Source organism: Ictalurus punctatus, chromosome 15 (assembly GCF_001660625.3).
Source record: "Ictalurus punctatus breed USDA103 chromosome 15, Coco_2.0, whole genome shotgun sequence".
NCBI classification, from domain to species: domain Eukaryota; kingdom Metazoa; phylum Chordata; class Actinopteri; order Siluriformes; family Ictaluridae; genus Ictalurus; species Ictalurus punctatus.
Window position 1 is genome coordinate 20,412,590 of NC_030430.2, and position 23,693 is coordinate 20,436,282.

The 23,693-nt window shown below is 43.4% G+C and overlaps 1 protein-coding gene across 1 annotated transcript in view; it reads right to left on the minus strand.

The window, feature by feature from the left end:
* The window catches only part of dip2ba (disco-interacting protein 2 homolog Ba), a 64,626-nt gene extending 41,435 nt beyond the window's left edge, over positions 1-23,191 (minus strand). The window contains exon 1 of the mRNA XM_017486927.3: positions 22,873-23,191. Coding sequence (XP_017342416.1) covers positions 22,873-22,957 — 85 coding nt within the window. The 5' untranslated portion in view covers positions 22,958-23,191. The remainder of the gene's footprint in view (positions 1-22,872) is intronic.
* Positions 23,192-23,693: the final 502 nt, after the last annotated feature.

Here is a 23,693-nt window from a genome sequence, read left to right on the forward strand (position 1 = left end):
GATTAGTGGCTGTGAGCTCAGCAGTGAAGGTGTGACAGACCACAAAATGGTGAGTTTAGACAGCCTTTAGATATGTAACATGGGAATTGAAGCCACATGAGCAGTTTATTGACAGGTCTTTTAGCTTGGTTGTGCCCAAAGACACTGAAAGCTATGTGCAGAGAAAGAAGGTAAATTATCCATCCATCCATCTTCTATAGCTTACTCCTTTTCAGGGTCACGTGGAACGTGGAGCCTATCCCAGGGAGCATTGGGCACAAGGCGGGGTACACCCTGGACAGGGTGCCAATCCATTGCAGGGCACAATCACATACACACTCACACACCCATTCATAGACTACGGACACTTTAGACTTGATCAGCCTACCATGCAAGTCTTTGGACTGGGGGAGGAAACCGGAGTACCCGGAGGAAACCCTCACAGCACGGGGAGAACATGCAAACTCCGCACACACGGCCCCAGCGGGACTCGAACCCCAGACCCTGGAGGTGCTAACCACGTGCTAACCGCTAAGCCACCGTAAAATCAGTACAAATTATCATTTCGTTTGTTTATTTTTTACTCATATTTGCTTCATTGGCTATAATTCTGATTAAATATTTCGAATACATGTGCAATTGCAAATTACAACAGTACATCATATGTAAAGATTGACAATGTAGCAACTTCCATTCTGGCTTGTGTAAGTACAATACTTTATCTTGGCAGTTGTAATGTTTTCTCTCAGGTAATTATACATGATTAATGCGTATCATTTGTATTGACTGCTGGATTACAATAATATTATTACATTCTGAATATCTGTCAGATGTGAGTGTGTGTAACAGCTACCTTTTACAAATGGTACGGTTGTTTTTATTGGAGCAATAACGGGATACTTGCACAAACGCTTCCGTGTTATAACCAAACACGGCTGCTTCTGGCTCGTCCACTGTAACGCCAATGGCGCCGTTTATACATGCAGGAGCTCATGAAAACGAACACCAACGACTTTCATCATGCATGTAAGAACACTTGCGATGCTCCTGTTACTAAGCTGGAGAAAACAGTCAAGACTGTCATCATATATAAACTACTATGAAGATAACAAAAAAAAACACACTCAAACATCTGAACACACAAGCTAAAACTATAGCCCAAAACTATGTTTTCACAGACTGGAGAAAAGCAAAAAAAAAAAAACAAACAAACAAAAAAAAAACACAACAACAAACGTTAGATGTTGCTGTCTCGCTTTACTGCAGAATGTAAACAGCGCTACCGGAGACACAAGATTTGTGCTATTTCAAAAAGGAAATACATCATAGCCCTGAGTGCAAGTAATCCATTATGTAAAAGAGACTAAATTAAGTTAAAGCGCACCTATTATGTTTTTGAAACATGCCGAATTTTGTTTTAAAGGTCTCATACAATAGATTTACATGCATCCAAGGTTTTTTTATAAAAAAAAAAAAAAAAAAAAAAAAAAAAAAAAAAAAAAAAAACCACTCTTTAATGTGCTCATAATTTAAACTGCAGCATCACCCCCCCGCCCCCGGTGTCACAAACGACTCGTTAAATGATCCGCTCTGAAGGATTCATTCTAAACTCCTCTGTTCAGAGAGCATACTCTGCTCTGATTGGTCAGATGTCCCAGTCTGTTGTGATTGGTCTACCGCTGTCAGCGAGCAGCCGATGAAGACCAGAGGCAGGGTTTTTTGTTATAAACGTACGTAGGTTAGTACAGGAAGTAAAGTCTGGAATCACTAACGATTCGTTTCAGCTCTTCAGAATCGTTTCCTTCTTTTGGGAATCAATACCCCTGTTTGTCGTGCGCTTAGATTCGTGAAACTCTGAAAAAACGTTTTTACATTCACAAACAACTCTAACACACACACACACACACACACACACTACATGAGAGGTAATATTTGAAAAACCATAATAGGTGCACTTTAATATAAAAAAAAGTTTTAAGAGATGAGTCATATTGGTGGTCTATACAAAAGCAATTACTCTCACCCTGTTACACACATGTAGGTACCTCACAGAGAGAGAGAAAATTGCGTACTTCATACAAGCGTGTATTTATTTAAGCTGTAAACCACGTATAAAATGCAGAGTCACTAAAAGTGTGTCATTTCGCAGACGGATGCGTACAGGGCTTACAAGTTCACCCACTGGTCTGTGTTGTGGCATTTAAATTGCCTGAGGCATTGAGCTGATCGTCACAAAACTATTAGGACAACTGTATTAAACTCAACTGTGGGCCGTTTTTTTTTTTCCTTTTGAATACAACTAAGATTAGAAATTAGTATACAAATGAGATTAAAGCACATGAAACCGCAGTGGAAAACTGCTAAACCGTATTCTGTTCGAAAGTACACAATCCAGAATGCAATCCTTTCTATTCAAAAGTCACAGACTGAATGAACTTCAGGAACAAACGGAAATGCGTGCTCGTGAACGATGACGTAAGCCTGAAGCTCGTCTTTGTGTCCGAGAGCATTTCTACTGTTAACCGTGCGCTCCCTGAGCAGGAAGTTAAAGTAGGTCATGTTCACCAGCGCAGTGCTCGCTTGTTTCTATTAGCGAGACGCTCCCTCTGGGCTCCTGCCTCATTTAACCTGGCTAATAACGACGACACCGCGATTCAGGATCTCTCGATGTGACTCTGATAATCAAGCCGTGCTGAAAGGGTGTGGCCCTGAGGACGGTGTGCACGTGTGTGCAAGGAGAAGACGACATGAAAGAGCGAGCACGAGTAATATTTGTATAAAACTACACACGTACTGGAGGAGTGACTGACTAAATCAATAAAAGCTCATTCATATCTCCACAGATACTGAATCGCTTTTCAAAAGAACGACTCTCTGAATCAGTTTCAAAGTGTCTGTGGAAACGGGAAAATGTGAATTTAGCCACATCTGACCCAAATACCAATGCTATATAGTCACAAGGCATCCAAGAGGAGTTAACCGTTTAAAAACCCTATTTCTGAGAGCTGGGATACTTGACGTGAGTCTGGCCAAGATCAACAGACGAAAATGAAAAGAAAGGAGTTCTGATTAATGACTAGAACCCCAGGCAAATGAACAACAGACTCCGCACTTCGGGCATTTCTAATGAAGCGTGTCACTTTTTCCAACACCTTTCAACAACAAACGGCATTACTATTAGGCGTGTGAATTTATACGAGTTGATGCGCAACGGAACAGCTCAAACAGGCGTGGCTGTTATTTAAGGATCGAGAAGCTCCTCCTCCAAACCATGACCGGGTCTTTAGGGCTCGCTGGAGTGAACAAAGGTCACCATGGCCCCTAGTGACCTCTGCGACCCCACCAGATACACGCTCATGGGAACAGAACATGCTGCTACAGATATAGGGCTTGAACTACTGGGAGAGACTGAAAAATTACACGCACACACACGCATGTACACACGCACACACCCCGGCCTGCTTTTCTGCCCTGGAGGCAAGTGATACTCACGTTTGAGCCAAACACACACACACCGAGCAACTTAATACTGGTGGTTGGCAGACAAACACACCCAGTGATGTAATACTGGTGTGATGAAGCTCAATACAACAGATAAACTCTATCAAAGTGGGGAACGCATCTGGCGAGAGAGACGGGGATTTGATTCGTCCAGACAAAATCTGGCTCATTTTGCTCACACACACTGTAGCGGTGATTAGGAAACAATCGAATCAAGTTCGACACATTTCCAGAAGCATGTGAGCGAAAAACAGACCCCTGATGCTACACAGCCAACGTAGAAGATCAAGAGTCAACCCGAAACGGACTGAAGGTTGCCTTCCGTTCCCTCACGTCTTCTGTGAAAAGACCCACTTGAATGACGACGGCTTATAGCTTACTCGCTCTTACGGGTTGTGTGCGCGCACGTGCGACAAAATAATTTAAAAATTGGAAACGTTTCTGAGAAGTTGTGTAGCGGTGATAGCGGCACTGAAGCTTCCCTCTAGAGTAAAGAATCAGAGTGAAGAAGTAGTCGTGACTAGCTGAACTGGGCAGCCAATGAAAATAAAGAAGAGGCAGGGCTTACTAATCCTCAAGAGAAACAATAATGCCTTCGACTCGAGGTTCTATCCAAAGAACCCTTGAAGAACTCCTGAAATGATCCTTTTCCAAGAGTGTATTGTTGCAAAAGTCACATGTGTGTCGACATGTAAAAAGCAAACTTGGACAAGGAAGCAATATTTGTAAAACTAATTAACATTTTTCGTCAAGGTTTCTGGATAAAACATTTCTCACAATCATTTTTATATGGCCTGCTCTACTGAACAGCGTGCCGAAATACTACATCATCTAACATGAGCACTGCTGAGGCAGGGGCAGAACTCACAGTCATATACCCATTGAAGTGAATACAGCTGTAACACGTGTTTATAATAATCTAACGTCACAAAACAGACGGTTTGCACAACATATTTACTTACATATGGCGAGAAAACACCTAAATGAAGCTCTGTGCTCCAAGAAACGAAGAACAGTCCTGGCCAGCGTCACCTGAAGAGCTTGACCTGTTCAATATTTAAAGATGACATCATTTCGTAATGCGCTGGACATCGATTAGATGTTAAACGGGTTTGAAAGAGTTTTACTCGACCCTCTATGCCAAAGCATAGCAGTTCTGGGTTTTGAGTTTCCTATAAGTTCATTTAGTTGGTTTTTTTTTTTTTTTTTTTTAAATACATAACTATTAAAGTGAAAAAGCAAAACCGAGCAGGATTTTCAAAGGAACGTACGCATTGAAACAAATGAATCAGCCAGCTTTTTAAAACATATTTACGAGGTCGGATTTCCGGTGATTTCTCACCGGTGTTGGGTAGAGAAGTGTGTTAGGGGTGTTCAAGGCCAACCCAAAATTATTTTTGTAAAATACGCTAGTACCCTTGTTTTTATTATTTTTTTTAGTAATTCTAAAAACTCACTCTAGTCGCAACTTTGGCGCTTTCAGAAGTTTCCCAGTAGAACCCCCTTTAGTGAGCAAAGAGCCTTAACGATGCACACAGTCCCTTCGGGATTTTGCGATCACGGAAATTAACGCGAAATCAAAGAAACTCGGCAATACTCGGAGGAGCTCGCGACTTTTCAATATTTCCGCAGATCTGGTCCAAGACACGTCATGGGACATCACGACGTGCATTCAGCCAAAGCCCTCTTCGATTCATGTGCGTCAAACATGAGTACAGCTACAAGGTGTCATTTACCAACAAACATCTGTGAAAGATCGTACTAAACTATTTTGCGCGGTCGCAAATTTTGCCAATTTAATAGTTCACGTCGCAACTTTTGAAAAGCTCGGCGAAAAGCAAAATGGAGCGTTTTTGGACGTGACGATCGCAAGAACACTCGGGAAAATCCTCTATGGACTGTCCATATTCCCCTGAGAAACCGTACTGTTCTGCGGTTTAAGACATGGCCAACCGAACAAATTGAGCAACCGATTTCGCTCCACTGAAGTCCGTTTAAAACGCCGACGCTTCGTTGATAAAATATGACTAGCTAGTGGATGAACAGGACTCGCGAGTTAGATACGATCGTTTCTCGTTCTATCTCAGTGATGCAAGCCCTCGAACGTCTTGCGTCGATTTGCCTGGCGGAGAACCCTTCAGAGTAAGACTTCTCCACGTAGTCACACTGCCGCGCCTCTCCCACACGGACACCACGACACAATCAGCAAGTCTGAGACTGGATGCAAACGCCGCTGCGGTCCTGAAGAGTAAATCACACAAGCTATACCTGACCGGTGGGAGTTCCAGCGAAGCAGTGCGGCAACACATTCGACACAGAACACTCAAACACACGCACGCGGCGGATAAACCACCAGTGCTAACAATAGCCAGGTGTTTCTGTTTAAAGACTGAGGCATGCTGATTTGGCACAGCGGTGTTATTTGACTGTACACTGCATCGCCGCAGTGAGCTAATTAGCACATAGGCTCGGAATGACTTCTGTAAACGTCTCTGTCAGAGCGGGATAACGGGAACTACAGAGCGTGTGCGCGAGTATTTTGGGGGTCAGTGAGTTCTGAGGTGTGCTGAATGGACAGAATTAATACTGCACAAACACACTGCTGGCTGTTTTGAATGAGGCTCATGTGCTGCTGTGAACGTGTGGTGAAGCTCGACGCTCAGAAACCACTCGCGCACATACGCGCAGTAAAAATACACACACAGGCACGGGCTTGAACAGTACGATGAAGGTCGATAACGCATCTGAAAGATGTTTTGATACAGGAAATATGACTGTTAAAAGTACTACGACTGAAACATCTCTCGAGCTTGGTTTATACGCTCGAGCTATCGCACACTAGTACACTAACTGAGCTAAGGTTGGCTACAGGGCATCACAACTTACACCGTTTCTACCACGACTCGTTTCATGGATGTTCCACAACGTTAAAAGTAACTGTAGATGAATAAAACGTATGAGGTTCCATTTTTAATGGTAAAAATCCTACATAAAAGTCCTGATATAATTTATCTTGGTTAGATTTTTTTTTTACGTCACAAAAACCTTCTCTCTCTCAGCATGTAATCTTATATTATGTGGAGCGTCTGCCGTCCAAGTTCCTCTGTATGAGCTGCTACTATTGGAACGATAACGTATTAGAACGAGCGCATTAATATAAACCCATCTTTCACGCGACAGCCAGAACCACCTGTGCTGTGACTTCCTCTCCGACGCTGCAGCTGGAACACGCTTACATCTGGCAACATACTTCAAACAAATGAACCGCCACCACGCTTGCAGTTGCGGGTTTACTTAAAAAAGGTCTTTCTAGAATGCTCCGCACTGTACTACCTGCTTCTGAACCGCTGCCAAAGGAATCTGGAGTTTTAATAAGGTCTGATTAGTGTATTGAGTGATGCTGCTTTTAAAGATTGCAGTGCGTTTCACAATGGCGCTCACGTTGTTAGACATTGCAGTGTATAGCTGTATATTTGTGGTATTCGAGTCGTTTTCAAAACAAGAATGAGAACTCTGTCAAACTGAACAAGTGAACAGAAAACAGCAGTGCCGGAGGTGTGGGAAATGCAAATAAGGCAGAAAGACAGACATCGGCTGTCGGCATTGGTTTATTTTGCAATACAGCTGATGAGAGCTGGTGAAGGAGCGGGAAGATTCGAGGTTTTGGATTGAATGCGTTTGAACTCCGGGACCTGGAAATCAGCTCTGTGTTGTGTTATTTACTCCAATCGCAGGCAGGTGGAGGTCTTGGTACAGAACATGTCTGTTTGGAAGCGTAGTTAAAGTCCCATTTATTGCCTTGAAACGGCGTTATTCGAGGTGTTGACGTCATTTCCGCTGAAACAGGAAGTCAGGGTGGGACGTATCGAGTGGCCGCTCCTCTTTTTGAAACAGACGATAGCGTTTAGCTTACCTCGCAAACAGGAAAACTATTGGGGGCGGGACACCTCAAATCCTAGAGAGCATTTGATTGGAGAGGAGAATCTGACGAGAAGCTGAAGTGTAGAGTGAGGTCATCAAAACTGTCGATCCGTATTGGTGATAGAGAGAGAGAGAGAGAGAGAGAGAGAGAGAGACACACACACACACACACACACACACACTACATTTTCAACGTATATATCTTCTAAATGCGAATTCTGTCACTGTTTATGGGGCACACTAGCTTATAGATAACCTTAAGGCTGACATTCATACGACAAGCCACAAAATGTTTGCTTCAAAAACGTCGTCATGTTTGAAGGTGGCAACTTAAGTTTTTTGTTTTTTATTTCAACACACACGGAGGAATGTGCTATCTGCCCTCTTCCACATACATGAGCTCACACAGATGGCTACGATTGGCTAGTTTTGCTCGGAGGAGAACGTAACGCTGTCCAAGAGCTCATGGACAATTACACTCTCTTGACTCATGGCCACAGATAGCTGTGGTTTCACCGGAATTCAAATCTGCGATCTTCTAAAGATCGTGTGAACGCTGGATTTTTTTTTTTTTCCCCACCACTCGGGAGCACCTTTAACAAACTTTTCATGCGGCAGAGTATCTCTAACTGTAGTGTCACTTAAAATCCACCACAACTCATCAAAGTTTCCATTTCAAACACATACCTCAATCTGAAACACCGCCCCATCTCGGACGCTACACACAATTTCCATCCTGGGAAACTCCCAGACTAGGTTAGACGATGACATCACTTCAGGCTATTTGACCAGTGAAGGAAATCCCAACGTTTGTGTGCGCTTACTCAGTAGATCAGGCTGATAAAATGCAGACTTGTACACTACATATGGCTGACGAGTGCGAACATGTGATTAGTGGAGTTGGTAAAGAACGACACATCCCATCCGTTTCCATACGCCCCGTACACGGAGCAAGCCCGGGCGTGCCGGGGCGTGTCCCAGAGGGTCTGGAGCGAACAGTGGGCGAGTGAGAGGAAGGAAAGGAAACTGAGAGATAGCTATAATCTGGGTTTGGTTGCACAACTGTTGCTTATATCTCACTCCTCACCATGACGTCGCAGCTTTACAGCTCCTCCAGGCGGTGACTCACCAGGGAACGCTTGCTCTGCTGTGATACAGCATGTAAAACAAAACAAGTTGTCTGCGCAGGATATGACAAAGAGCTAAGACGTGCGCACACTGATTCTCCGATTCCTCCCGCCGTTTTTCTTTAGTAATCCCACTTTTTCTCTTGGTGTACATACGCACAGGTTCAGACTCCCTGTTCACCAAATACACGACACTCCATAAGGGTTAAAGCACAACATGTTAAAGCACATCCTAAGCGCTTTTGTTCCCATGTTTCCATTAACAAACGTTTGGCTTCGGTCCTTTTGTAAGTCGAACGCTCTTTCAATCCCAATCCTCTTTTTCTTACGTGCACAATATCGACGTTGGCTTTAAAATTAGGACGGGACCAGCTGTCGTTAAAATACCTAAAGCCGTCCACACCCTCTCCAAACAATCGGCTTCGCTAATAACCTGATCCAGCGAGGCCCTCGCTGCCAGAGGACGTTTACAAGAGCAGCGAGTGCAATAATAGACTTCGTTCGAACTCAAAGACGCCCGCTTTAATCATCATTAACACCTTTTATTTCTTTATATCTCGGCTTTTACTGACTGTTGCGTTACATCACTGGCTCCCTGTACGTTTCAACTGTCTAATCACGATCACGGCGTGCACAGACCATTATTAATATTCTGACTAAATTGTAATAAATCCTAAATATAAAAACAACTGACAATAATTTTTCATTCAAAACCAGTTTGCCTCGCACCTGCGGAGTTTCCATGTTCTCTCCGTTCTTCGTGGGTTTCCTCCGGGTACTCCGGTTTCCTCCCCCAGTCCAAAGCCATGCTTTGTAGGTTGGATTGGCGTTTCCAAATTGTCCATGATGTGTGAACGTGTGTGAGAGCGCCCCGCGATGGGTGTCCCCCGGCCTGTTCCCCGAACAGGCTCCGGGTTCCCCGTGACCCTGTGTAGGATGAGCGGTGTGGAAAAAACGGGTGGATTTTAAACATGGACTACACCGTAAAAGAAAAGTTGGCGCGCGTGCGGAAAACCGTGTCCACATTACTGCTTGGGCTTAACAACTTCAGGAGGCCTTAAAACCCTGCAAAGAAGAATCACATGCCCGAGTGTGCACTGAAAACTCTGTATAAAGTTTAACATTAATCATCTTAAGCAGTGTTTGAACGCTTTTGATGGTATTCCAGCCTCTCTCTCTCTCTCTCTCACACACACAATGCTTTCCAGAGCACGGTGGTTTTTACCATGTTTCTATAAACACAGCCATTCAATCCCAGCTGTGCGTCAAGATTGTCTTCATGCTCTCATGAGTAAATGACCCATTTGTCAGGGGAGTTTTTTTTTTGTATTCTTTTTTAATTTCTGAGAAAATTGAAGTGAGCGGGTCTGGGAAACAAACAATTAAGTCAGCCTAATTGTTCCACTTAGAGAAAATGAGGTTTCATCTGTTCACACAATGTGAGCTGGATAGGTTGAAGTGCTGTGAGTCACTCAATCTGACTAAATAGGAAGTAGCAGTAACGTGGCTAATAAACTCGAAATGTGAGTAAACCTAGTCAGCGACTTTGTGTGGTGTACTCTGTGTGGGTTGTGGTTGAAGTACTGACGGTCTCTGAAAAGCAGATTGGATCGTGAAAATTTAATCGCCGTCATATTGCACACCATCTCGACACTGTCGGGCCGACGTGGCATGAAAGACGTAAATTTGTGCCACGACGGGGGAAGTTATATAACAGGACAGTGCTAAAGTCAAGACACTATACCTTTTTATGTGAGCATTGTCCAAAGGCTACAAAAAATTGTGCGCCGAGTATTTCATTTTCCCTCCTTTCCATGTTGTTAATTCCTTTTTAGGGACATTAAAGATAACTGTAGTCGGTACTAAATCTTTCGAAACACTTTGCAAATAGATAGCTGGACGGATAGAGGTACATTGCTGAAGTGGAAATCGAAGCTGGAGAGCATTAACTAAACACTAAATACACCTTACACATGTATACAAAAACACAACCTCACAACACCAACCGAAAATATTCACATTCAGTGTGAGTGAGCTGTGACCTCGGGGGTTTAATCTAAAGGAAGTTTCACAATTGATGATTTGAAAGATCTCCAGTGACGCCTCTTCAAACAACTTGGCGAAACAAGCCAAAATTACTACCGTTTTCTTCTCGGTCACTTCCTCCAGTGAGTCTAGACATAGGGCAGAGATCACTGGCCTTCCTGACCTGTTTTTTTTTTTCGTGGCGTTGTCGTCCCGTGTGTCCCCCACCACCACTCTCACAAATACACAAAAAAGTCTCTAGCGTTCACAGAATAGTGAGGAAAAACGAAAAACATGCAGTGAAATCAGTCCTGAGAGCAGAAGAAAAACACTGTCGATGGGAGAGATCAGAGGAGAATGGCCAGACTGGTTTGAGCTGACTGGAAGGCCATGGAAACCACTCAACCACTCTATACAACCGTGGTGAGCAGAAAAGCATCTCAGATAACATGTCAAACCTCGAAACAGCAAGAAACCACATCCTGTCCCACACCTATGAGCCGGGATTGTTTGCTTTGTAGCGCCATGCCAGCTTCAATGGCTACTTCCACGGTGAGAAATGTCTAAGGAACTCTAAGGTTTTTAAAAGCAATTTTTTCCTAAAAACCCTAAACTTGTGTTATGTTTGACAATGTTAATATGTCTTCCAGAGTGTTTCTCTGGAGGTTTCTCACTGGGTTAAGAACGTTACAGTCTAATAAAAGACGTTTCAACGATAATGGATTCTGACAGAAGGTACATATTGGGGAGTCTTCTCCTAATATTAAAAACTTGTGTGTCATCCTGGAGCGAGCTATTCGACAGCGGGTGTAGACGATCTGGTCCCGGCGATTTGAAAACAGAGAAACGTTTCTTCTGCCAACAATAGGGCTGATTTCATGGAGTTTGTTCCCATCAGCCAAGAACAGGAATCTGAGGCTACAGTGGGCGCAGGCGCACCAGAACAGGATAACCGAAGACTGTCAAAATGCTGCCTGGTTTGATGAATGTCGATTTCTGCGGTGACTCGCAGATGGGCAGGGTCAGACTCTGGTGTGAATCCCTGGACTCAACCTGCCCTTTGTCGACAGTTCAGGCTGGTGGTGGGGGTGTAATGGTGTAGGGAATGTCTTCATCACACACACTGGGCCCGTTAATAGCAGCCAATCATTGTTTGAATGTAACAGCCTATCGGAGTATTGTCGTTAACCATGCGCACTGGCCACGATTTACTCCAATAATATAATATTGGCTAAATCCAGACAAGTCACATATCACATCACATCACATCGTGTACTTCAATGGCCCCCTCAATCATCGGATTTGAATCCAACAGAGCACCTTTGGGATGTGAACATGAATATGCAAAACAGGTCACATCAACATGGACTAGACTTCCAAAGGAATGGATTCAGAACCAGTGCCACAAAGACAGTATGGTGTCCGGTGAGTGTATTACGTATTGTGTACGTTTTCAATAGTTTGCTAAGTAAAACGACATCATGATGTACTAACCAGAAAAACACAGATCCGCCTACAGTCTTAAGAACACTTGGGAGTCGAGATAAATCTCTTTTCCAAATTAGACAGCACTAATAAGCCCCACGCCGGTACAAATGAGATTTTGGTGTTCTTATTTAGAGACAATAGAGTCTGAGATCTAGCAAGATCAAGTGCTGCCTCCAATTCTCTTCAGCTTCAGATGAAGCACCAAAACAGAGCAATTCTGACCAAGCGGAAGGTGGACTGGGCAGTGAAACTTTTAAATTGTCAAGAGTGTAGGCAGATACTTTAGGTAGAACCGTGTGCTTCGTTACGCAATAGCTGTGTGACACAGGAGCCCCGAGGCGAGTCGCAATGGATTACCGCGCACAGTAAGTAAACAGAGCAAGACAAATGCAGAGCAAACTGGTTCTCTTAGTTTGCATGCGAGGAGCTTGTCCCTAGGGGAGGCCCCAAGGCCGAGAGTAGCAAAGAAAGAAACTCAACCAGACGTCCTGCACAAGCTGCAGACGAAGCCAAGGAGCTGAAAAACTCAGACAAGATGTCTGGATTAACAGCATGAGGTTTATTTGATGATACCCTGAAGTGCATTACCATACTGCTGGGATACACTTGTGGCCATACATGGCATAAATTATGGAAGATCAAGCACAGGAAGATGGACGTCTTATTACAGGTGTGATATTAAAGCAGTTCCATTCTGAGCTTGTCTGCTTTCATGCGGGTATTAGGAAACCCTGACGTGGTGTGTTCATTACAAACAAAGAACACATGTAGTCTTGATTGCTGATACGACAATTAGAAGGATCTGAACTGGTTATTTGCACACTTCACACTAGGCAAAAGGTCAACACACACTTCCGAGGTTGGATTTATCTGCAGTCATCACCACCACAAACCTATGTGGGTTTTATTTACTGGGATACTTTACAATAATATTTATGATACTTGAACTTGTTTCCAAAAACAACAACAACAACAACAACAAAAACAAGGACGATATCTCCAATTCCCACGCACTAATGACCGCGGCCAACCGTGGAAGAAGGGGCAAAATCATGCTTCAGCCTGAAGCCAACCTTCACATCCTTCTGAACTGCCGCTCATGCTGAGTCAAAGGGCAGCATAACACCCTCGAAGGAAAGCGCTAACCGTCCTCTTCCACATACCTGAGCTCATAGACACCCGTGATTGGCCAGCGTCACTGTGACTGAAAGGGAAGAGAGAGTATGTAGCATGATGTGGGCGATATGACAAAAGTATCATATCGCGATAATTGAGGGCATTTCTACGATACGTGACGTGCATCACGATATACAATTTATACAAGTTAACAAACCTCCCACAAAACAGCAGTAAAATAAACAAAAACCGAGTTCGACGATACTTTACTTTCATGCCTACAAAGACAAAGAAAAGAAAGTTGTTTTTTTAATTACATCAAAATCAACAGCATCCATTCAGTACCATTTAATCTGTAATTATTTTTTTTTTTTTAAAAACATCACCATACCAACAATATCTCAGAAAAGTCTATCGCGAGATCATTTATCACGATATAGATATTATATGGTTATATCACCCAGCCCTGTGTGTGTGTTTCCAAACGCACGGCAGAAAAACTAATCAACAACCCAGAAGGGTTTTACAAGCTTATCTTTGGCTTTGCAATGAGGTAAACAATAACAAAGTTACTGCACATGTCCGTTCCGTATTGATTTCTGGTGCCACCTTTTGTTTCGTTTAAACGTCTCTCGTACTTCAAGATTCTCCGGAAAGGACAACAAATGAAAGCCATTACTTTTAGACAAGAACTCTAGAAACGTAAAAATTGTTTCACGGACTTAAAACTTTTACCTGAAGTGACTACATAATGTTTGTCAATAGCTTAACAATACTGAATCTATTCGCACCAGAGAGACTGTGAACGCTTATAATAGTTTGAATGCTTACAATTACTTTAAGAGTATGGTGAAACGGGAGCCATCAACTGCTGGCTTAAACACTCAACCTGGTTCAACACGGACGGAACAGGAAGTTGCGAGTGGACGCTGTACGTGTACGTCTGGGTGAGTTCGCTAGCTAACAGAATAGCATTCTCGTTTGGTGGATGAATGCTTAACACTGCCGAGTATTCATCAGTCCGATATGACAAATTTAACGTTTTGGACGTCTCGTAGACCCTGGTGCGTTTTGTTGATGACTTGCAACAAAGTAACATTTCGTTAAGTTGCGGTAGTGTGGCGCTACAGATCCTGAACTTGGCGGGTATCCAGCCGTCTCTCTTCACAGTGGCAATCCAAGCCTTTCACTGAGCCTTGTCTTTTAGAAAATCAATACGCTTTAATTTCTTGAAAGCGAGTTTGTTCCTGGCCTGAAGGAACCTCCTGCAACTGAACAACGTGGGATTCATTTTAATTTGGATATCCTGTCATTAAATCACGCTACGGGTCGAGTAAAAAGACGCACCCCGTGTATGAGTTCAAACGATGTTTTGTGGAGATGTTCTAAGAACGGCGACATCACTTCCTGTATCCATGAATACTCGTTCGAGTATACTCATACACAACAATTAGGCACGAAATGACATGTTCTCAATCGTTATTTTAAGTACGTCCTGAGAACCCGAGTTGCTACCGTGAAGACAAAATGGCCCCACCGGTTTGTGTTTATAGACTAGCAGAGTTTTGAGCTGAAACACAAGCCAATTTCGCAGTGGAAAGCAGTCGAAGATTAGGCACTGGCACCGTGTCAGTGGGAAAGTGTTAGGACTAGCCTGCTGAGCAACACTAACTTTCACTCACTCATGGAGCACCTCAGTACACATGATGTGAGAGGTGGGGGGAAAAACCCTGAACCCTTACCCCATTGCGTTTAATGAAACGGTGTTAATAATTCAGCCTTGCTACCCAGCAGGAGCTTGAAGTAGAAAGAGAACCGGCATTAACGATTCACACCCCAAAAGCCACACAGATATGGTCGTTACATAAGCCGCGCTGGGGGAGAAGGCCCACTGGGCTTGGGATAAGAGGTCTCACGGCTTCTTTGTTGGAGGGAACGACAGTCTGTGAGCTTGGACATCTGATCATCGGCCATCTGTCTGAATTTACCATGTGCGTTATACGGCATGGAGAAGAAGAAAAAAAAAAACATCCAAGGGGATTTGAACGCATGCTATAGATCTCACATTGATCGCTCAAAGTCTTTTTACACTGTATCATAGAACGCAGAGGTAAAAACATGCAGCTGGGTTATTCATTATGGCTGCGCGATACGACGAAACTCTCAACCCGATACACAACGCACAATACGGACCGTGATATAAAAAGGTTTGCTAAGGATTTAAAAACATTTTATTTATTACAACATTAATACCAACGTTTAACACTGAAGGGAGTAAAATCCTCAGATCTCAGACTTTTTTTCTCGGTAGCAGGTCGACTGATCACGTGATGTTGATTTTCACGTTGCGTTACGTTAGTACGTTGCCGCAAGTTATTTTCCTTACCGCAGATTCAAAAACACACACGCACGCCATGTGATTTCGGATCGCTCCTGACTCACAAGACCCGGACTCGTGAATTCTCAGGTCAAAGTTCATCTACATGAAGTCGGCGTGCCACAAAGCAGAAGTAACTGCCACCAGAAGCACATGTTCTGTGTCCTTTTCGGGGTATTCTTTTAGAGCTTGGTATAAACACTGCTTTAGCTGAGAAAGAGAAATCACGTCGCCTTCAGGCGTCTCCTGCATCACCGTAGGAAGAGGCCCCAAACTGCAAACGCTACAGATATTTTGCTGCGGAATTTTACACCCACGAAGCCGACACCGACCGTTAAAACGCAGAAATACCATGCAGGTTTCCCCCCCGTTGTTTGGGGAATAGCGGTAGCGTTCATAAGCCTCACCCACTTCAACTTTAAATCAAAAAGAGATACAGATACTTGAAGCACGAAACAGATACGCGTCCAGATATCAACAGTGGCACTATCACACCCCTAGCGTAAAGTCAGGCAGACACTATACACCCAGTTTACATTGAAAGTTAATCCATTATTCACAAATATACATTTCCATCGCATGAAACTCTGATCGACATGCCATGACGTGTGTATGAACGCTTGAAACATGGCCCGTGATCTCTCTATCTCTCAGCTATTTGACCCGGGGTGCCAGTGGAGGTTTCGAATACCCACGCTGACGGTTTTAAAAGGACCACCTGGCGGCCTAGCTCTGTATATCATTCCTCCAGCTTGTGAAAGGATTAAGGAACTCTCATACGGATATGTACAGTTTTGCTACACCGAGACCAACATGGCGTCCACGCACTCAGCCATTCTGTTACACGAACTTCGGAAGATCTCGGCACAGCTTTAAGAAATAGGTTTGACACCGCATGTCAAAAATAGATCAAATCGACCAAGCACTCGACGAGGCGAGCTGAAATCCGTCCTACTTCTGAACAAAACAGCGAAATCGAGTTTAAAAACTGGGCTTAAACCCCTCCGGGGTATAAAACTACCATATAGTGTTTCAGACTGCCATGGACACGTCAGAACAGACAGAAACAGGATTCATAACACACTGGCCTGCATGTGAAATTACTTTTTTCCTCTCTTGCCTCGAGGCTGAACTAGTTATTACCGCTCCATAAAATGTTCACCAAACAAACCCAGCCTTATTAAAAAAGGGGAACTGTGACAGGCACATCAGACTCCTGAATGCAAAGTGTACCAGACACACAATGATGGCCATATTTAACACAAACAGGATGTTGCACATACACAAGGAACAATGGCTTCCGCAATTTTACTTTAGATCTGACCTGTAAGCAGGAGTCAAGTGCCCAGAGACTGACTTTCCACTGCACGTTGGAACCGACGGGCCTAATAGTAATACGGCTATTTATCGGACACGTCTCCTGCTGGAACCCGTAATACGACCCAGCATTACGCGCAGTATGCCATTTCCATCCACATCGTACAGCAAGTCTCGGGATATTCCGTGTCCTACATAAATAACTGACCGCCATCGCCGAGAAACTCCATCGCCAGCCCGATCAATACACACACTGCATTACAGCAACCACTCAGGAAATCACTAACGGCTCTGGATGGACTCGATGCGTCAAATGCACTTCAGACACTCTCTGTAAAGATGTCTGGTACATTCTGCAGACAAACCTGTGAAGTCATTTAACCAGACAAGTTTTCTTTCATTCTGAGAGGAAAAAAAAAAAAAAAAAAAAAAAGTCTGAGCTACTCATTACAAGCTTAGCTGCTCTGCCTGCTTGGGATAAAACCCAAATCTGTGATTAACCTCCTCCCCACCGGTGTTCACACTAGCAAGCAATAATTTGACAGACGCCTGTTAATTATCTGTGCAGCTTTGTGACACAGAGCTGTGATCCCGGCTACCGTAACAAGCAACAATTCTCCCAACGTTTTGGTAAACAGTTCGCGGACACGTTACAAAGCCGCGATTCCAGTCGATCGGCTCTGATGAATTCCTCGGGCGATTTCTGCGGTGCGAGTTTTTTGAGGTACCCACAATCCCCTACTCTCGCTTTGGAGTTCCTATTCGACTCTGGTTGGCAAACAGAGACTAAGACTTATGATTTCACCTTGGATTTACTAAAACAATAATAAAAAAAAGAAGACATTTTAAATAAAGGCAACACTGTGATATGTATTCATTACAGTAGATACAGTAGGGCTGGGCGATATATCGATATAACATCTACATCGTGATAAATGATTACGCGATACACTTTTCTGAGATATTGTCGGTATGGTGATCTACTTCATGTTTTTAATGATTACTGATATTTTCAGTTTAACTTTTCTTTTAATGTTACTGTAGACGGCTTGTTAGCTACATTATATATCGTGATACGTCTTGTGTACCGTGATATGATATTTCTGTTATATCGCCCAGCCCTTATATACAGTAGTATGTATATATCTTGGGTGTTTCTTCTGGTGTGTTCTCTGAAAACGTGTTGGAAAAGGTAAAGTTACAGAGCTACCTCTGTTATTAACTCTATTGTTCTTTCTAACACAGAGGATAGAAATCTGCATATAAATCACGGATGCCGTCACACAGGTTTATCATCAGAGTTCGCGTGTAATTCTGAATTTGGCTGCAACCAATAAACCACACTTCTCTCAGGGATATTCTAGGGAACTTCCTTGTGGTGCACATTACATCTTATGATCAGCCCCGAACACACACACACACACACACACACACACACACTCTCTATCTCTCTCTCATACATACACACACAAACAGAAGCCATGGTTGAACCCCGCCTGCTCAAAGCAGCTCGTTACAGGCTACAAAGCTCTCAGTTGAATGGCCTAAATGCCAGCGCAGCTCCTAGTCACCGCACTCATGATCAACTCAATGGTCCCCATTGTGTCCCGACGGTCACTGGTGGCTCGCAGAATCGGCTCGCTCTTTAAGCGGCAGCTTGGCCGGCCTCTCTTCTCCTCCGAGCAACCCGAGCCGAGCGCATTAACGCGGAGCATTTCCGCTCTCCGCGTCCTAGACAGCCTCCAGTGGAAAAATCATGTACGGGTCAGGAATGCCGAGATGGAAAGCAGATTTGGCGATAGGAGACAGCGAGAACGGCGCTTGGCGGCTGAACTGAACACTGAGCTTCTGTCTTATGATGGGAAGTCGAGCATCAACAGACAATAAGCAAGCACTTCTGCACCAAACAAGCACAAACACTCTCTTGTGGGAAAAGCCACAAAGAGACGATTAGAAACAGACAAGTAGATTCTGAGCCCAAGGTGTGTATGCGATACCTACTGCAGAAGGGATGTTTATCTAAGCAATTATAATGAAAAATTTAAAATTTAGCATAAATTTTTTTATGCTTTACATTACAGCATAATAAAGCAGGTGACTTCTGAACTCGTATTGCCTTGCAAAGTGTCTGCTCTTGTGAGGCCAATAATAATAAATATATTAAAATGGAAAACGTAATGCTACAGCATACAAAGACACTCTATAAGGGTGTGATGGTCAGGTGTCCACAAACTTTTGCCTATATAGTGTATTTTGCTGACAACTGTCTTGTGCATGATCACCTTTATCCTGCGAACACATTTCCATCCTGGGGGCGTGGTCTGTTCCAGGATGTCTCCACCCACATCCACAGGGCACAAGGGCTCGCGGAACAGTTTGATGAGGATGAAAATGATGCAAGATCATATCCGATTGCCTTCAGAGTCACCAGACAGTCCCTCCAGGATGTTGCGATCGCAGAAACGAATGCAAAATCAAGCAAATTGCTCGCAATCGTACCAAATTACCACAGATTTTTTTTTTGTGTGTAGATTCGAGACGAGACGCGTCATGTGATATCGCCACGACACGCATTAAAACCAAATCCTCTTTAATTCACGCGCGCCGAACATGAGCACAGCTAAAAAGGTCTCGTTTACCAACAAACATCACTGTGAAAGACCGTGCAAAACGGGTTCACGCAACTGCAATTTCACCAATTGATGTAGTTTTCCACAATAAATAAATAAATAAATAAATAAATAAATAAATAAATAAAATCCGCAAGTTGCATCACAAAGTTCGAAAAAAAGACACAGAAAAAGCAAACGTTTTTGCCCGAAGAACAAGATTTTGGAGCGCCGTGTCCGACAGTGCTCTAACCCACCCATCATCAAAACCCTGCCTGAGGAAACATCTCCTTGAAGCCCAGTGTTCGTCGCTCCGGTACGGTCCAGAGACCTGTAGAATCGATGCCAAGCTGCGTTGAGGGAACTGAATTAATCGGTTTTATGTTTAGGAGCATTATGTTGGGGTTGGAACATAAGAACGAAAAAACCACACGTTTTTTCATTTATCCAAGCTGTTAAACTGGCAAGCAAAATAAAATATCACATGCACAGCATGCCAGGAACCATGACACACTACCAGCGCTAAACATTAAAAAGAGATGCTGCTTTTAAAATCCTGTCATCTTTGAGGTTTTTTTTTTTTTTTTTTTAACGTAATACCCTGAAAATGTCAACTTACAGACCAAAATTAAGCAATTATTATATTGGAAAATAAATATTGGCACACGCCTACTCACTATACATTCAGCACATACTGAATGAGAGTGAAATTCTTATTATTATTATTATTATCATCATTAGCATTTGTCAGTGTTTGAGCAATATGACCAAGCCTGTAACAATTGTGGGGACAAAAAGTGCAAGGGCTACGGTAATGCATTCTGGGATTGGCTAATTAATTATGCGAATGGCCTCATGCATAGCGGGTCAGCCATGTGGATATAAAACGCTGAAGACGAGAGAGATTTGCTGTACGGACCATGATTTCTATCCAGATCAAAAGAAGCTTGGAGCACACCCTCCAAATAACCTACACCCACACTCGCTCACCTGCCCCGGTGGTTAAAATCACATCGCTGTTAAAACACCGACACACGACAAGACGGGCGTTATCGCGACTCTACTGTGGCTTGACTTACTGCAGCAGCAACAACAGCAGCAACGGCTTGCACATTGACGCTTTCACACCACCTTCACATGTGTGAAATAAACAAGGCAGCGATTTAACTGCTGTAGAATTTCCCCATAATTCAGCGGAACGAATCAAGCCGTGCAGGTGTTTTACATGATCCCAAGGCATGCTTGGATTGGTCTGTGGAAGTTCATCGGTTTTTCTGAATCATCAGTGAGAGTCACACCTATGATGTTTTGGAATGTGTAAACTCAGATGATGTGACGTTAAACAGGTTTACATGTAAATAATAATTCTTTCTTTTTTTTTTTTCTTTTTTTAAATACTGAAGAGAAGGAAATCAATAATCAAATCTCTTTCGAGACGCAGCTATTCGACCTGCCAACAAAACCACTGATGGAAATGTTCATGCTGTAAAATTCCAACCCCCCTCCCCTCCCCCATTTTCTTTATGGATGCAAATGTAACTTCCCCTTTTTAATATAATATAATATAATAATATATATATATATATATATATATATATATATAAAGCCCATGGTGTTTGCGGTTTACAAATGTAACTCTGACTGAACACCACAAAAATCTGGTGACAATCCACACGTCTTACCAAAAAAAGCACCGAGTCATGGTCACGTAAATAACATGACACGATCGGCTGGGAGAGGACGAGTGTATGGATGCACCGATCTCACTTTTTCCATTTACAAACCTCCGAGTATTGCCTGGTCCCTGATCATTAACCGAGACAACGCTCTGCAAGTCAGAGGCGAGACATGTTGCGTCCTGGGTCATGTCAGCGGAGCGGAAAAGTTGCCAACTCGAAGCCTTGATCCCTCTTTCCACATGAGCATCAGCCGCTACGCTCACACCAACGTGTCCGTGACGGGAGCCTTTCCTGCACGGCGATCGATGACGTCAGTGGAACGTAGTCGTTTCGCAGGTCTGTCGCTAGAAGATCTTCATCGGATCCTCTCATACACCTCAAGCAACAATCTTCACACAAACACCCTCTAAAACCGGCTCGAGTCAGGAGTCAGACTCGAACTCGTTTACACTTCTCCCACATTCTTTCACAGCACCGTGACACTTCGGTCACACGGATCTCTCGACGGGATCCTTCGACACGCCGTGAATCACGAGACGTCAATCTGGCGCGGTGCTTCTCCGCTTGACCGTACGGTGCGGCGCTCAACGCTTTTACAGCTCACCTCGTTACAGTTGCCATGGCTGCCTCTTTTCCCACAGGTGCGACAACACGCTGCCTCGGACCGTAACCCACACGCCGACTGGTGCCGGTTGTGTAACAGTATTACTCAGCCGAGTCCACGCAGACGTCCCACTGTCCCCCACACACACACACACACACGTACACACTGCTGAATTCTATTGTACTGTAATAAGGGACTGAGCTGGGAAGCACAGCCGTTCAAAACCGCACACACACACACCTGACAACGCGGGCTATTGTCCTTTCTGCTGAATTACTGGTGCTTTGCATGCTGGTGTTTGAAGGGAATTTGAACTCTGACATCAACACCACACACACACTCCAAGGATGAACAAAGTGAAGATGATTGATCAGATATTTGGCAGCATGTTCCTTGATATTTCAGAAATCTGAGACACAAAGCGATGAACACAAACACACACACACACACACACACACACACACAGGAAGAACAGCTGAGCTCAGGCTGAAGGGCAGACAGTTGACTGGCTCTCAATCAACCCTGAACACATCTTCTGGTCCTATAACCTTTAAAATAACCCTGAAAACACAACACACACCAACACACCGTGATAGTGTGTGTTACAGGGTGTGTATTAGTAGAAATGATTACACATGGGCTCGGGAAGAAACTGAACAAGCTTGAAGAGGACTCCAGTCGCTTTGTGTCGCGTGAGTCACGGATTTCTACATTTTTATTTCCACAAGACATTTTTATCACCTTTTTCCAAGTCCAGGCCTGACCGAATGAACTGAAAAAATTATAATTGTTTTACAATAAATAAACGTTGTTGGCGGTTTTTCAGATTGTTCAGACAACCTTTGAAAGAAAAAAAGCTATATTTTAACAAACACACACATACACACATACGTATACTGACCGTAAAGACTTAAATCCAATAAACTATAAACTGACCCTGTTTTTATTTTAAATTACGACAGTTTTACACATTTTTCAGAGTTCAAGGTACAATCCCAAACGGCTCCCACTCACAAGCGTAGCGCACTACAGAGTGCACGACTCATTAACACCGCATTCTATATCAAGGGTACATCTATAGTGAGCGAGCCGCCGTTCGGGATGAAACCAACCCCATCTCCAGCGTTACCTTCGGAAAGCTCGAGCTCCAACTCCGCCAGCTGGTCCTTCACCTCTTTGGGTAAAGTCGCCAAATCGGCGCCGCGGTCCGCCATGCTGCGAAAATACGACTGTGAAGTTGTTTTTATTTTGTCTTCCGGTTTTTTTTTTCTTTCTTTGTTTTTTCAAGTTCTCTGAAACGTTTCGTCGGTTAAAATCCCTCTCCAGGTCACGACACGAACCACGTATTCAAACGTGAGTAACAATCCATCCGAACAACTGCTCCCTCCGCCATACTGTGGGAACGCGCCGACGAGTGGTCACGTGACTGTGTGCACCGCGTACAATGTAGTTAGGCGCCCTCCTCACCCCCATTCCTCCCACCGCACGGACACGCCCGCTCAAGGTTTCTGCGCTGTGATTGGTCAGCAGTCTCTAAGGTTCAAAGGCGTACTTGAGCGCCATCTGGTGGCCAAACCTAGATTAACGTTCCTTAACCATTTCATACAGTGTTCATAATCAATTTAAGGCTTTTTTTAAAAAATATATTTTTTTGATTTTTTTTTTTGAGTAAAATATAAGATAAATCACCTCCAAATCATCTACTGTAAATTAATGTAAACTTCTGTAGTGCTCTACATTATTTATTCTTAAACTTTACTAACTTTATACATAAAAATAAATAAATTAATTAATTTTAAAAATGTGTTTGTTTTTAAACTAATGATTTTTTTGGGGAAGATTAAAAAATTTCTACATTATTTCAGGCATATTCATTAAGCCTTAAAAGAAACTTACACAATCCACTTACTTTTTAATATAAATAATATTTAGACCCAATAAAAATTCATA